The sequence below is a fragment of the Sciurus vulgaris genome (genome assembly GCF_902686455.1).
Source record: "Sciurus vulgaris genome assembly, chromosome: 17".
NCBI lineage: Eukaryota > Metazoa > Chordata > Mammalia > Rodentia > Sciuridae > Sciurus > Sciurus vulgaris.
In genome coordinates, this window is record NC_136478.1 from 56,965,473 (window position 1) to 56,982,150 (window position 16,678).

Here is a 16,678-nt window from a genome sequence, read left to right on the forward strand (position 1 = left end):
CCATGGTAACATACCCATAACATGGCACCACTTGAGTGGCAGGCACAATGCCACCAGGGGAGAAGAGACAGCAACACCCACACCCTCACTTCAGCGTGGGCAAGACTATAGACTGACAGAGGCCTCCAGATGCGAACCTCAAGCAGTCTGAACCTAGACTGAGTACTTGAAATATTAACTACTTATTACTAATTCTGTTAGAAGAGACAGTAGTCTTCTGGTCATATTTAAAAAAAAAAAAAAAAGTCCTCAGCCAGGTGGATGGAGCACATCCTGGGCACTCCGAAGGTCAAGGCAGGACGATGGCAAATTCGAGACCAGCCTTAGCAACTTAGGGAGGCCCTGGGCAACTTAGCAAGACCCTGTCTTAACATTTAAAAAGTGGGATGGGGTGATGGTAGAGCACCCTGGGTTCAATCCCTAGTATCAAAGAAAAACAGATTCATACTAAAGAATTTATGGGCAAAATGTTGCTTTAAAACAGACAGAAATGGGAGGCAAAGTAGTGGAATGAGCCACAACCGACAAAATGTAGGTAATTATTGAAACTGGGTCGGGGGTATATGGTGGTTTATTATATCATTTTCTTTTCACTTGTGTGGTTAAAAAATTTTCATAATAAAAAATTAAAATAGGGGCTGTGGTTGCGGTTCAGTGGTAGAGCACTTGGCTAGCATGTGTGAGGCACTGGGTTTGATTCCCAACACCATATATACATAAATGCACAAAGTAAAGGTCCATCAACAAAAAAAAAAGTTAAAGTCTGGTGCAGTGGCTCACACCTATAATCCCAGTGCCTCAGGACACTGAGGCAGGTGGACTGCAAGTTCAAAGTTGGCCTCAGCAGCTTAGTAAGACCCTAAGTAAAATCAATAAAATAAAAAAAGAAAAATAAAAAACAAAACAAAAGGGCCCTAAGTAACTTAGTGAGACCCTGTCTCTAAATAAAATATTTAAAAAGGGCCGGGGATATGCTCAGTGGTTAAGCACCCCTGGATCCAATCCCTGGACCAAGGAAGTTAAAACTCAAAGTGGGCCAGGTACAATGGCACACACCTGTAGTCCCAGTGACCTGGGAGACTGAGCAATAGGATCTCAAGTTTGAGGCCAACCTCAGCAATTCATTAAGATTCTCAGCAACTTAGCGAGACACCGTCTCAGAATAAAAAATAGAAAGGGCTGGGGATATAGCTCAGTGGTAGAGCAACCCTGGGTTTAGTCCTTGGTACCAAAAAAATATAATAAAAAATAAAGTGTGGGACCACCCCAGCAACGTGAGGAAACTGTGAGTGAAAGATGATGTTAACTTCTCAGCAGAGAACCACAGTGTAGGATGTGGGGTCTCCATGTCACTCACCAAGACCACACACCATCTGCCCTGCTTTCCTGAACTCCAAAGCTTGCCCGAGTATCTGAGAGGAGCTGTGAAGACCCAAAGGGGTACTCAATGCTAATGTTCTATAGCACCTCCTTGTACTCCTCTCACTGCATCCATCAGCATCCCCATTTAATGGACCAGCAGACAGACTCAAATGCAAAGAAATCTGCCCCTAGGATCACAGCAGGCAGCAGCAGAATTAGAACCAGGATTTGACCCCAATGCCCAGCTCTTAACAGAAATTATCTGTAAAAGAATATTTATTTTAAATAGGTCAACTGACAAAACTCTCACCCTAAAATTTATAACTTAGAAAAAGTAAGACTTATTAACAGAAAACAGATTAAATGAATCCATATTACAAGAAATGCCAGAATGAGGCACTAAGACATCGGAGCAGATTCTTTTTCCCCCCTCTGGTACCGGGGATTGAACCCAGGGCTGCTCTACCACTGAGCTACATTCCCAGCCCTTTTTAAAAACCTTTTAAGACAGAGTCTCACTAAGTTGCTTGGGGCCTTGCTAAATTGCCGAGACGCCTGGAATCTGCAGTCCTTCTATCTCAGCCTCCCAAGCTGCTGGGATAACAGGAGTATGCCATCTCACTCGGTGGGCAAGTGTCTTTTAACACTCCAACAAAGAAGCCTCCAGAAAGAAGTCATGGGGAAAACCCCGAGCCCACATAAATGAAGGAACAGCACACCCCTCGTTCACGCAGAATGCTCAGAAATGCAAACACACGAGTCCAAACAGTTCCTATAACACTGATGGAAGGGAATGGTGGCACTCAAAAACCTGGCTGAGGGGCTGGCGCCTGGCTCAGTGGTAGAGCGCTTGCCTCGCATGTATGGGGCACTGGGTTCAATTCTCCACACTACATATAAATAAATGAATAAAATAAAGGTCTATTAACATCTAAGAATTTTTTTTTTTTTTTTTTTTTAATCTGAGGAGGCCTGGGGAGATAGCTCAGTTGGTAGAGTGCTTGCCTTGCAAACACAAGGCCCTGGGTTCAATCCCCAGCACCGGAAAAAAAAGAAAAAAATTTGAGGACGTTTGGATAGTTCAGGGGCTAAGAGGTGTGCAGAAGGTGTAAGGAATCGTACTGAAAAAACAAATAGGACTCATCCCAAGACAGAAAGCAAGGCAGATCTCCAAGGGAAGGAAGTTCCAAAGTCCCCTAATGGGAAATGGAACACCTCATCCTCAAGGGTACAGCAGCCACACTTTAGTTCAACCAAGCACACAAGCCTAGTAAGCAGAACATGTAGGTAGAGTCCTAATAGGTCCAGCAAGAAAACACCCAGCCTGATGGAGCAACCTTGCCTGCCGAAACAAAGTTGCCATTTCCTTTGCCCAATTATCTATTCTTTCACTAGCACCACCTCAGAAAACAGCTCTTGGTCACCAGAAATGTATCTCTCAGATCCAAGTTACTCCTGGCAGATGAACTTCTGGAATCTGCTTCTTAGCATAAGCAAAGAAGAGTTTTCTAACCACCTTTCACAACAACCCAGTTTTGGATGGCTTAAAGTTGCACAGGTGCTGGGTCAAAAGAAAGCAGCCTGCTTTCTATACTCTAGAGAGTAAAGTCAAATTATCTAACTTGTGAATGAAGTCTTGACCTTGTTTATAAATTTTTTAGGGAAATTCATCTGGTTCCATTTGACATATATTCAACCAAGAGAAAACATTACTATTTTCCTCTAAAAGGAGACCTGAGCCAAGGAATCTTGAAATTTCTTGTTCGGACACCTCTAAAGAATTTCTCACAAGGAGCTGCAATTATCTAAATACGACCATTAATTTACAGTCACCTGTGGGTTGCTTAGGGGCAACATCTCAGTCACTCTGGGTTCTCAAAGACCCAGCAGAGGCCAAGGTACAGCCTGGGCTGGCGTGCAGGACAGTCTGAACAGATGCACCATCAGTGGCAGTCACTCAGACCTTTTTGTCACTTTCCTCAACACAGAGGATGGAAAATTTCCCAGGAACCTCCTTCAGCAACCTAATCACTTAAACCTTTGATGAAGTCACTGTGTCTTTAGTCACAGACTCATTCTCCATGTGTTTCAAGGGCTTCCTAATTGGCCAGAGCATGACGAGTGCATGGATCATGACAAACATGGCCCCCCAGGAACAGAGCTGTCCTACATTGCATATTGGCTTCAGTTACCGTGACTGCTCCTGTCCTGTGCTGCAGCAGGGCCTGTCTGGAATCCCAAGGAAACCTAAGCCTGGTGTCTGTTAGGAAAATGAGGAGGGCAATAATCCCAGGCACCTGCAATGGTCATTTAGCCAAGTGACACTAATGTCTGGGCCCAGCTCCCTTGAGTCAGGCCACAATAGGGATGTGAGCTGCGATCCACATCCACATGGCCTCGAGTCTCCAGTTACTTCTAATGAATGAAAATCCCTTTCATTTAGGGTTCAAAGCCAGGGCTTGTGCCTCTACATTCACCAGAATGAGTAGGAGACATGAATGATGGAGCTATAGCAGAAATGGGGTCTCCTACTCACTCTCTGGAGCCAACTCCCTCCTGCAACAAGAATGATGATGCCAGCTACCATGCAGGAACACCAGCCACCACACTAGGGCAGGGACCAGAAAACTCTGTCAAGGACTCAAGAAAAAACACTGTTAGCTTTTCAAGCCATACAGTGGTCTCTGTCCCATCTACTCAACTCTGACATCTGCCACTGAGGATGCAAATGGGTGCTATGTGCCCACAAAGTTTACCTACAAAATGGCTGGTGAGCTGGCTGTGGGTAAGACCTACTCGTATCCTAGATGCAGTGGCTTCAAACTTTCTGACCCTGACCCACTTCTCCTCCACATCCCACTCCAGTTTCAGGAAACTGTACTAACTACATTCTGCTTTTTCCATTCTCTTCAGTTGCTGTTTTTCAAACGCAGAGACAAATCAATAAGTAGACTTCATAGTGCAATGGCTTACTCTGCAGTTTGAAAGACACTGTACAGATCTAGGACAGCAGAGTCAGTACAGAGATAGCTATCAGACTCCAGTGCTGCCTCCAGCACACCAGCTCTGTGAACACAGGGCAAGTGACTCTATCTTTGTTTCAGTTTCTCAGTTAATGCTGAGGTTAAATGAGCTAATGTGAGAATCAGTTAGCAAGACTCTAGAGGATAGCCTTTGACCTTCCCATCAGCAGGGCACAGGTGGAAGTGCCACTGTTGCCCCTTTGGGAAGACAAAGGAAATTGACATGGGAGCTGAATAACGCAGTAGTCATATCCCATTTGCCAGCTGCCCATCACTCTCTACCAGCACAGGAGTATACTCTCTCCATTCTGGGACCACCTGACAGGAACGACTGGAACAAGGAAGCCAGGTACTCAGCACACTGCTCAGTCAGGGCGTCTCCCGGGGAATCTGCCTGTAAAGCTGGCCACTGAGCCTAACCTTATTAATTTTCAAGACATCTACTCTGCAGTTGGGAATTAGCAAGCTGCAGGAGCTGCAGTGGCAGGAGCTGCAGCAACGCATTATGAATACCAGCAACTGCAGAAGGTACACTAGCCAGAGAAGAAATAAATATGAGGCCTGGTAAAGGCAGGAACAGCCTTGGCCAACTCTCATCCTTGGCACACTCCACCCAAGAAAAGCACAGGACAAGCTGGCAGCTGAAAGAACAAAACCTCAGCTGACTTGGCCAAATTCCAAACGGATGGCAGGATCCTGCATTCAGGACAGACCTTGTGCTTGGAGATGCTGGAAGGGTAAAGGCTTGGCCTAGGATGATGGGACCAATGAGCAGTGGTGTGAGGTTCTAGGTCCCTGGCTTCCTAGACCTCAGAGGCCTCCTCGGGCTGCAGCACTGACAGATTTCAATCGCAAAACATGAACACTAACAGTACAGTCAGCATCACTCAAGACAGGGCCATGTTAGTATCCAGAGTAAGGACATGGAAGAAGAAATGCTTTGAAATGGCTTCCATTTACTTTCAACCCCAGTAGGCAACTTGCAACTAAATAAGTGACACCCTGCAAGGTGAAATATAGATTGCCTTTCTTCACAAACAAACTTTAGTCTTACTTCTGTTTACATGCCAGACCTTAAAGGTTCTATTTAGAATTTCTCCCCAGTAGGAGTCACTGAATGTGGGTATTGTGTGGGTGTCTAGCAGTATCCATTTGATGACAATGACCCTGAGAAGAGGGCATTATGCTCAGGGCCCATGGCACACTGCGGGGAGGGACCAGGCCTGAATGGTTTTATCTGGCTCCAAAGCCCACATTCTTCCTTCACATCCTGTCACCACCTCCAGTGTTCAGAAAGATGTCACCACTTGCTTGAAAACAGGGAGCTGAGTCACCAATTCACACAGATACAACATGGCAAAAAAATACAAGAAAGACCCTCTATCCAGAGCTTTTTGGCCAGAAGAAATAAATTACACTCCCAATAAATATCCTGTGTTCTGCTTAAAAAAAAAAAAAAAAAAAAGAATTCTAGTAATAGAATGCAACTAATCTAGCACCAATAAGCCAGTTCTTCCTTCATTTTTGCCAACAGATTAAGAATCACCCCAGTGGGTGATGTACCAGTAACCTATTTAAAAATCACCATCCTCACCCCACACCACTACTAAATCAACACACAAAAAAGCTCTGCACAATGTCAAGACTGAATCTCCATTACTACCAGCAGCAAAAAAGCTCAAAGACCAGGTCAAGAAATGTGGAAAGTCAAATTTATGAAGTCTGGCTCCCCTGGAACAATCTCATTTTTATCTTAACTGATCCAAGTGAACTTTATATGCCACTCAAACTGGCAGCTTTTCCATTCTATTAGGTTTTAATTATGAAACTGGCTTCAAACCATTTATTCAGACAGGATTCACTCCACCAATGAGCAGACTCCTGCTACAGGTCCTTGAGTTGGCTTAATAAATACCAACTGCCAGAAAGCTCTGGAACCTTCCCTTTTTCTCCTATTCCATCAACAGCTATGCTGCCAAGCTACAAGTTAAATGCCTTGCTCAACCCAACTATTTCAATTCTCTCTTGCTGTCACTCAAACTCCCAAAAGCAGGTCAAAATCAGTTGCTATGGCACTGGAAGACAGCATCCATAGGGACCAAAATTAGGTTTTCTGAATGTGATTTGACTTCAAGCTATCCAAAGAATTGGAAACAGCGTCATTAGCAATTTTAGCCATGGAGATATTATTCTAACTGGATCTGGCCTATATGGACAGATGTTTCTAAGAACTCAAAGTGACAAAAAATAAGTAACAAAAGTGAACAAGTTCAAGCAACCCTAAGACAGTCATTTCTTTCCCATCAGGGGAGGTAAAAGATATAAGATCAAGGAGAAGTAGAGGCATTATCAAGTGACGAATTGCTAACCAGGGCCAACATGAAATTGTTGTATGTTCAACTATAGGGAAATAAACAGACTCAAGAGTCAAATGTTCACCTCTGACATGTGAAGCAGTCCAGGAAAGCCACAGGTGCAAAACAACTGTCCCCTGGGATCAGCCTTCCTGGCTAAGGCGAAACCACAATAGTGGCTTTCTAAAATAACTAGTTCTACATAAAGAAAATTCTGGCATGTCAAGAATCGAAAATTCAAACCTTCAGAGCAAATCGAAACCCTACTAGGAAAAGAGGACAGACTGGGAATTGGAAAGCCCTTCGGAGGAATCCTTTTCTTTGGAAAAGCAAACTAGAAAGTAATAAACAATAAAGGGGTTTTAGGTCTAGAATCTCCATATTTTCAGGTCACAAATTAGTCGTTTCCACTGGGAGATTCTGACGTGCATTCAAGTTAAACCTCTTACCCAGACAAAACAAAAAATAATTTACAAGTGTTTAAGAATTGCTGTTAAATCAGGGATTCTGAGTGACACCCTTTTCTTTTTCTTTTGCAACATCCATTAATTTTACTTTTACTAATACTGGTACATCAGTTTGGGGGGGGTAAAAAAAAAAAAGGTAGTACTGTGACATTTCAAAAACAAGGATTACCAAAATGCAGTTTGACTTAATAACTGCGGCTTCTTTGGATGGATAAGATTCCTTTGAGGGGGGGATAAAAAACCAATAAATCCTTGTGTTGATACGCCTGAGAGCTTTTCAAATGTTTTTCAAATTCAGTTAATGAGTGCTAAAACTTTCACTTATTATTTCCTTAACATTTTCTTTTAAAACTAAATTTAAATAAGCATTCTTCCACAATTTAGTAATCCTAAAAACTTGGGTCTTCAGTTAACATTGTTTCTTCTCTTTGCCCCTAGAGGAGGAACTTTGCAGAGGATGGGAAACCGAGCAATTTTTTTTTGGCTGACAGTGCACTGGATAGTGTGTTCGATTTGTGCTTCAGACGTTTTTTTCAGGACACTGTACATTTTGGAGACTTCTTCCTCCCATAACTGACTTCATACACCCTAAGACCACCACTGCACGGCGGTTAAGTTGGCAACACATTACGAGAAAGAACAAAACAAGTGGCCTGCCAAACTGCAGTTACGTGTTTCCTCAACTAAATATGAGTGAACACTTTTTCCCTAAGAATGGAAAAAAGGAAACTGAGCCTTTTGGAGGGCACTAGGTGCTGTGTGTTAGAAAGATTTCTCTAGCAAAATGTCAGGGACCAAAAGTGGGCCAAGGGAAGATTGAACTTCAACGTGTTTTGTCTTTTAACAGAATAACTTATGCTTGTAAAACACATCAGAAGTACAGTGTTTGGTTCTGCAAGTCATTTTTGTTGTTTTTTTCCTTGTAAGTGTGGGACAGGGGGCTGGGGGCTGGAGGTGTTCTCTCCAACATGACTGGGCGTGTAACACGTTTGCATCAACTTTTCACGGTCAGACATGTGCTTTCCGAACAAAGAGCAGTGGAGATAGGCAGAGACTGGGGCTTGACACAGTTTACAGATTTTGTGCTTAAACAGTACTTTACAAATGACTTGCTCAATTTAAACGTCCATCACCGTAAGAGACATTGGAGTAAAACAAGGAAACTGGATCTACTTGAACCACAATCTTTTTTTTTTTTTTTTTTTTTTGGGGGGGGGGGGAGACTTTAACTTGAATTCAAATATCATAAACCAAATTCGGTAAGCTTACTTTCTACACATGGACTTGAAGTATTCACTTTCCTCAAAGATGAAGGTTGGAGACAAAACAATGGACTGATATGGAAAGAGAGATGCCAAGGGTCTGAAAACTTACATAGATTTTTGTCATGTTACAGTAATACTTTTTTTTTTTTTTTTTGAGAAAACTGTGTACGTCAATTTTTAAAAATTAAACATTGAAAGGATGTGCAAGTCTAAAAGGGCTCAACAGGGTTAGAATCCTGATTTGAACATATAAATTAATTCTCTCAAGCATCACTTTGGTCTAAAGGTGAGGAGGAAGGCAGGCAGGAAAGGGACAAAAAGAGGGAGATAATTGAATTACTCAATAAAAGAGGCTACTTACCATCCCAACCCATTGTAAGACATACACTTCTGACATAAGAGAACTCCTTAGAGGTCGAATAAAGCGTGTAAGCACCTTTGAGTAATGCACCTGCCCCTGGAGAGGGGGCCCCGGAAGCCCAACATGGGCTTAGCCAACAGACCTTTGCTAATCTGTTTATTTCCTTGAACTGGAGTCGGGCTGCGAAGGGCTGCGATTCCCAGGACGATACATTTAATTAGAACAAAACAGAAAAAAAAATTTTTTTTGTTGTAAAAGCTCACCAAACTGCTGCACTTGTGTCTCTGAATGTGGGTGGCATTTCTTTTAAAAGGCAAAGTATGGTCTGTGAAGGAGAAAGGAAAAAGGGGAGGTGGGAGTGGGGAGTAGGGGTCGTGGAGCCTGGCGGGGAAGCCTGGCTGAGACACCGGTCTAAAGGATGGTCTGCGCGGCTCCCCAGTACGAGCTGCGACCGGGCAGCCATCTGTCCAGCGCATTCTCTTTCCCTCCCCACCCCCACTCCCTCCAAGACTCGCTTTCCTGCCGGCTGAAACCCACCTTCCATTTTCAAACCCACTCTCCAGCCACCTCGTCCCCTGCCCCACCAGGAAATGGTGAGAGCGAACCCTGCACCCCAACGCCTCCAGCTCGAGCGGGGGAAACGGGCCCCCACCTCGCCCTGAAACGCGCGGGGCTGGCCCCATTATCACCGCCAGAGAAGGGCGTGGGGGACCCATTTCGCACTTAATAAAGGGCAGGGGGCGTCCCCTTCAACCCCCTGCCAAAGCACTAACAAACCTCTTATCTCTCTCCCGGAAGGGATGGCGCCCCGTTTTACACGGAAAGAGGGGTAAGACTTGGAGAGAGTGGGGGAACAACTTCCTCTCCCCTCCATGGCAGAAAACCAAACCCTGCCCGCCACAAGATAAGACTGAGAATCCTCCCCGAGGTCACCTACCTACGAAGAGCCAGGACCCCCTCCCGCTAAGGAGAAACGTGGGGAAGGTGCTTTTCCAAAAGAGGGGTTTTTGTCAAAAAGGCTGAATGCACCCCCCCATCTGCCCTCTGGGGAGTAGCTAGGAAACACCTCCCGCCAAAAAATATTAGAAGGTGCAAAGCAGCGCCCATCCCAATGGCCCCCCATTAGAATGGGCGACAAGAATGCACGAACCCCCACTTTATACCTCCTAAGAAAGCTCGGGTACCTATCCAAATACAGCAGGGCACACCTCCCCCAGGAGAAAGGATACTGCCAGGGGCTGGGAGACCCCCAACTCCAAACCCCTAAAAGAGGGGCTGTTGCTCAAGAGCTCCCCAAAAAAGGTCCGGGAACCCCTCCCCCATCCCCTTTCCCGAAGTCAGGCGACGGGCAGGCGGGCCGGTGGCTGCCAGCTCCCGGCGCAGGGGCAGCCAAGACCCCGGTGGGCCTCCGCAGCGCCCCCCGGCGCCCCCTCCCCAGGGCGGGCGCGGGGGGCCCGGGGGGCGCCTCCTCACCTTCCCCTCAGCATGGCGCCCAAAAAAGACAGAGCGAGAGCGAGGGAGAGCGGGCGAGCGCCGCGAGGGGGGGGAAACGCATGAGGCCGGGAGAGAAAGCAAGCGAGAAAGAGCGAGCGAGCGAGAGACACCCACCGACCCCGCCCTTCCTCCTCCTCCTCCTCCTCCTCCTCCGCGGCCCGGCCCAACATGGCGGCCGCCCCCCTTCCTCCTCCTCCTCTTCCTCCCCCCGGGGACGCTGCCCCGGCCCGGCCGGGGGCCTGACCTGTCGTCAGGGAGCGGGAGGCGGTGGTGGAGGAGGTGCGGGGTGGCCGGGCGGGCATCGGGGGAACACGGAGGAGACGAAGGCGTTGATGGCGGCGGCGGCGATGGCGGCGGCGGCGACTCTGATGGCGGCGGCGGGGGGGTCCCGGGCGCGGCCTCCATAGTTCCTTTGGGGGGGAGGGGATGTTAATGCACGAAAAAGGACTGCTTGGGCGTGGCGGGAGGGGCACACTTCAGCTCTGAGGGCTCCTGATGGGAATTAGGTATATATTTTTTCGGTTTCGGAATCACCTCTGCGCCGACCTCCGCGTAGGCCGCGCGGCCTAGGCCCGGGCGTCCGCCCGCCGCCTGCTTTCTCTGCAGCCCGCCCTTGCGGTAACTCGCTCACGGGCGCGGGGCCCTCATCGGGGCGAGAGCCCCCACACACACGCCTGCGGGCCCGGGGGCGGGAGACACGGACACTGGTGGGTGTTGGGTGTAATTAGCGCAGGCCGCGCGCAATGGAGCAAGCGAGGGGGAAGGGGAGGAGAGCGAGCGAGGTGAGGTTAAAAAAAAAAAAAAAAAAAAAGGATTTTAGGGAGAGAGGGAACGGGCCGCGGAGACCGGCCGACTGTCTGCCTGCCCGCCCTAGGTTCCCCAGCTTCCCGGCCCCCGCCGCAGTCAGGAATTCACACAAAATGGCGATACGGCCGGGACGAGCCCAGAGACTGAGGCGGGAGGAAGGGCGAGGAGGGAGGGGGAACTGAGAGGCGGAGGCCCATCCCGCGTCACGCGGAGTAGAGGGGCAGAGACTGCTCGTCCGAAGGCCGACGGAAAGAGTCGAAGGGAAAGGACGAGGACGAGGAGAGGCGGAAAAAGCCGAAAGCAGAAGAGACAGGAGGCTGTGACGAGCCGGAAAGAGCCGAAAGTGGTTTGGGTCACCGAAGCAAATGAAACAGAAGCAAGACGGAAAGAGCCGAAGTTGATGATGGCGGTGGGGCTTGAGAAACAAGTGGAGCCGGAAATAGCCGAACAGGATCGGGACTGAGGAAGCACCAGGAACTGAAACCGGAAAGGGCCGAAACAGTGTAGGGATGGGCGATAGGAGACGGAAATAGCCGAAAAGGACCGAGCCGGGGTAATAGGGTTAAAAGAATGGGCTAGAGTGGGGCTGGAGAGGGGATTAATTGAGAGTAAATGACTTTGAGGAACTCGCCCCGGAGCCAGCGGGAAGAACCGATTAGATTAAAGAAGGCGTGAAGAGTCGGAAGTTTTTAGATGGGAGAATGGAAGAAAAAATAACCGAAAGCTGGAGACTGGTCCCGGGAGCCGAAGGTTTCCGGAGAAGAAGGGTTGGTGCAGAGCCGGCCCGGAGATGATGTCACTGGCTAACTCGGTCGATGACGTCATCTGTGGGGAGGGGACGGTGCTTGGTAGTGCCTTCAAAATTGAAACCTTGACCTAGTATCATAAGCCACGTACAAACAGAATCTTTTGATCCTCACAACCGTCGTAAGGAGAGCTGCTATTATTCCCGTTTTGTAGATGAAGACAAGCTGAAGACTGAATTGGCTCAATGTCACACGAACACAGCAAGTCAGTGCTAGATTCCGTTGCCTCCAGCAAAAATGTTCACTCCCATTTCCACACAAGGATTTTTCGTTAAGTGTCTATTAGTTCTTTCTCAGTTCCAGTCCCTGTGTTGGACGATGGTTCTTTATGGAATTTAGTAACTAACCGATAATGATCCGGGGCAAGGAACTAGTCACCAAATAAATAAGGAGGTGGCGTAAGGGAACTCTTCGGATGATTATTTACGCCAAGAACATGAAAGAGTGGAGAAGGTTTCACTCCAAGAACATAGCTTTTTCCAGGCCCTGAGGAGGCAAGGAACAATTAGATTCCAGGAACAAAGAGAAAAGCCTGGTGGCGTGATTGATATGTAGATGGAGGCGCCATGTGACTTCCTGTTATATTGATCCTGATATAAAAGACAAAAACAAAAAAAGTCCCAAACCTGATCTGGGTCTCAAGCTTTGGAAGCTGTAATTTACAACCTCCTTCAGGGATAAAAGTAGCATTCTTGATAAAATGCTTAAACTTGTGTGGGATGATACTTGTTCTAGGAAACTGATGGCCCACCCACTAGATGGCTGACAGCCAGCCAGAGTCTCCTGACCTTTAACCACAGTATCTTTCTGCATCCAGTTCCTAATCTAATGATGTTTATCTTTATTCCCTACTCCTATAGAATGTGCTTACAAGAGTAAATCTTTTAGGTGACCTACAAGGGGTCTTTTTCCTTGAATGCAAGATTGTAATGAAATTTGCCACCTGCTGATAATTAAGTCCTCCCAAAAAGTCTGTTAAAATGCCAAGAACTAATAGTGCAGGGCGGTGGGAATGAAAAAGAAGAATACAGGGCTGGGGATGTAGGTCATTGTTAGCTTGCGTGCTTGGCACGTGAGAGGCCTTGGGTTCGATGCCCAGTAGAGAGAAAGAAAAAAGGAGGAGGCAGAGGAGGATACTGTAGTGGGTCATTATGTGTTATTGTGGAAGGAGCATTCTTCCCTCTATGTGCCTGATTTATGGATGCCCTGTATTCTATTTATGGATAACACAACACTCATTGAAAACATACACCATATCTGAGAGGACAACACCTATATTTCAAGGTATAGTACCCAGCCGGGGCATCATGAATGTTCAGCAAACCATTCCACACCTCTTTGAGGCCATCTTCTTTTAGGTAATGGGAAGTGTGAATAGGTCAGCCAATTTCATGATTGACCAAAAAAGCTTGAGCACAACCCACAAGGTTTCTCTGAAATAAAAGGTTTTATCGAGTGGTTGCAGATGCTAGAGGAAAAGAGCCCAGTTCCTAGGACAGATTCTGTGTTATATACCTGCCAGGATCAAGGCTAGATAGCTGCTGGAAATTTCCGCCAGAGCTATAGGGCTGGGGCTTTAGATCAGTGGTAGAGCACTTGCCTAGCATGTGTGAGGCACTGGGTTTGATCCTCAGCACCACATAAAAATAAATAAATCAAATAAAGGTGTTGTGTCCAACTACAACTAAAAAATATTTTTAAAAATACCACTTTTATAATGACAATTTGGAGAAAGAAACCATAATTCTTGCTGGGTGCTGGGGCACACACCTGTGATCCCAGCAGCTCGGGAGGCTGAGGCAGGAGGATCATGAGTTCAAAACCAGGCTCAGCAACTTAGTGAGGCTCTAAGCAACTTAGCAAGACCCTGTCTTAAATTAAAAAATAGAAAGGGCTGGGGATGTGGCTCAGTGATTAAATACCCCTAGGTTCAATCCCAAGTACAAAAAAAAAAAAAAAAGAAGAAGAAGAAGAAATCAGAAATCAGAATTTTTTTTTTTTTTTTTTTTTTTAGGAGTTCTGTGGATTGAACACAGCCTCACACATGCTGGACAAATACTTCTATCACTGAGCCACATCCCAAGCCCCTCTTAAATTGTTTACATTAAGTTTACATTGACTATAGATAAGAGGAGCATGCTGGGTGCAGTAATACACGCCTGTAATTCCAGCTACTGGGAAAAATGAGGCAGGAGGATTGCAAGTTCTAGGTCAGCCTGGGTAACACAATGAGACCCTGTCTCAAAATAAAATCAAAAAGGACTAGGGATGTAGCTCAATGGTGGAGCACTTGCTTAGCATGTGGCAACATTTTTGTGGCATACAGTAATAATCTATTCATGCTCATTTGTCTAGTATTCCTCAGTGGGGTGGAACTCATGTTAGAGCATGTGCTTAGCATGTGTGAGTCTTTAAGTTTAATTCCCAGCACCAAAACCAACCAAACAAAAAACCAATGTGAGTAAATCAGATATTGATGATGATGAAAAGCGACTGAAACTTTCCTACACTACTCGTGGGACAACAACCACTTTGGAAAATGGGTTAGTACGTATTGCCATAGTATGCTTCAACAATTCCACCCAAAAGAATATGGCACAAGAGGCTGAGGAGGATGGCAAGTTCAAAGCCAGCCTCAGCAATTTAGCAAGGACCTAAGCAACTTAGCAAAACCCTGTCTCAAAATAAAAAATTTTTAAAAAGGGCTAAGGATGTGGCATAGTGGTTACATGCCCCTGGGTCCAAAAAAACAAGAACAACAAAGTACATGGCAATAGAAATACACACCAAAACAAAATCATACCAAAAGACATGAACAAGAATGTTTATGGCAATACAAATTGAAATAGTACTAGAAAACTTCCAAACATTCATTCATAGAATAGATTAATGCATTGTAGCATATTCACTATCCTTATTTGCTGTACATTTTTTGAGAACTGGATCTGCTGGGTATGAGACCCGAAAGGCAAATTCATTTCCACAACATCCCAGCACAACTAGAGAACCTCCTTCTGCCTGGGGGCCCATTAGCTTTACAATTCTTTGTTGATATGTAAGGACAAGTCTCCCAACCATGATCCAAGTTGCTTCCAAAGCCCCAGGAGCCAAAAGGCAGCTCTTTCACTTTCACTGTGTGTGTGTGTGTGTGTGTGTGTGTGTGTGTGTGTGTGTGTGTGTGTGTGTAGGGGGAGGAGTGCACCAAATTTTAGCAGCTTTCCATTTAGAAAAAATAAAATTCCAACATACATATTTCCCTGGACCTCCAAAATGTCTCTGAGTCAACTCGTCCCTGCATTTATTTTTTTTTAATTTTGTGATAGAACTTTCTAAAATTCCTGTAAGTCTAACTAATGTTTCTATGATATATGTCTTCCTCTTCTTGGTACATTATTCTGATGAATGACTTTCTTTGTAGTTCCAGGGATAGCCTTAGGGTGGGTTCTTTGCACTGCAGATGAAAAGATCTTTAGCTAGCTGTGTATAGGACAGATGCCTATAATCCTAGAGACTTGGGAACCTGAGGCAGGAGGTTGGCAATTTGGAGATCAGCCTAAGCATTTTAGTGAGAACCTGTCTCAAAATAAAATTAAAAAGTTTGGGTATAGGGAGGTGGGAGGTGGGGGGAAAGGGCTGGGGATATAGTTCAGTGGTATAGCACTTACCTAGAATGCTTGAGGCTTGGGTTCAAGCCTCAGTGCAAAGGACGGAAGGAAGGAAAGGAAGGGAAGGGAAGGGAGGGAGGGAGGGAGGGAGGGAGGAAGGAAGGAAGGAAGGAAGGAAGGAAGGAAGGAAGGAAGGAAGGAAGGAAGGAAGGAAGGAAGGAAGGAAGGAAGGAAGATCTTTACAGAGAAGATATCCCACATAGTATGGAGGAAACACCACCATCTGGCCCCAAACTCAGGAGTCACTCGTAGAAGAAAGGAAACCACTAGTCAAAAGAGCAGCATTACATTCTTTTGTACCCTGATGACAACCAACCAATAGCTATTTCCCTTTCTTCCTTGCAAATTCAACCCTGGATTTATTGGGGGAGGTAGGAGGTAACATGTCCAAGCTGGGAGATAAATTATTGGTCTACCAGGTTCTCAAGGGGATGATGTCGCCCCCTTGAGGACATCTTGGAAATTATTGAGAGAAATTAATGAGTAGTTTTGGGTTGTCAACTGATTCTCAAGGGAGTAGTATTGGTCCCTTGGGGGTGTTTTGGAAATTTGCCCTTTTGGGGGGTGTTAGTCATAATGATAAAGGTTTGGTCTCCAGGGACACTAAGAGTTCTGAGATCTAACATTCATAATGAATGTTCACCTCATGAACAAAGCCCTTAAAATAATAGTACTGGTGCCAAACGAGGTGGGGCATGCCTGTGATCCCAGCAAATCAGGAAGCTGAGACAGGAAGATCACAAGTTTGAAGCCAGTCACAGCAATTTAGCCAGGCCCCAAGCAACTAGGCAAGACTCTGTCTCAAAATTAAAAAGAAAAGAAAAACAAAACTAATAAGGGCTGGGGATGTGGCTCAGGATTTGAGCGTCACTGTGTTCCACCCCTAACACCAATAATAAAAATAATAGTAAATTATATTAATACATTATATTGAAATCTTTTTTGTTTTTTGAAGTGCTGGGAAACCCACACTACCTGTTCCTAACAAAGTTATGATAGATTCTTGGCAATTTATGAGATGTATATCACCAATTTTGGGAAATGGAAATGTCGTGGAGCTAGAGATGATGACTG

At 45.9% G+C, this 16,678-nt stretch overlaps 1 protein-coding gene and 1 long non-coding RNA gene across 9 annotated transcripts in view; one reads left to right on the forward strand and one right to left on the reverse strand.

Annotated features, from left to right (window-relative positions):
• The window catches only part of ZC3H4 (zinc finger CCCH-type containing 4), a 36,985-nt gene extending 24,429 nt beyond the window's left edge, over positions 1–12,556 (reverse strand). Inside the window, exons 1-2 of one of the 8 annotated variants that reach the window (XM_079117133.1) lie at positions 11,852–12,556; positions 10,571–10,736 (exon numbers count right to left, since the gene is read on the reverse strand). In XM_079117133.1, the coding sequence (XP_078973259.1) occupies positions 10,571–10,731 (161 nt within the window). In that variant the 5' untranslated portion in view covers positions 10,732–10,736; positions 11,852–12,556. Of the gene's footprint in view, positions 1–8,832; positions 9,069–9,095; positions 10,208–10,305; positions 10,423–10,570; positions 10,737–10,860; positions 11,826–11,851 lie in introns of those variants that run through there. The other 7 variants (XM_079117132.1, XM_079117134.1, XM_079117137.1 and 4 more) reach the window with 7 other exon arrangements.
• LOC306647625 lies at positions 2,382–7,992 on the forward strand. The gene is made up of 2 exons (XR_013760141.1): positions 2,382–3,311; positions 3,383–7,992. It is a non-coding gene; the product is annotated as an uncharacterized lncRNA (long non-coding RNA).
• Positions 12,557–16,678: the final 4,122 nt, after the last annotated feature.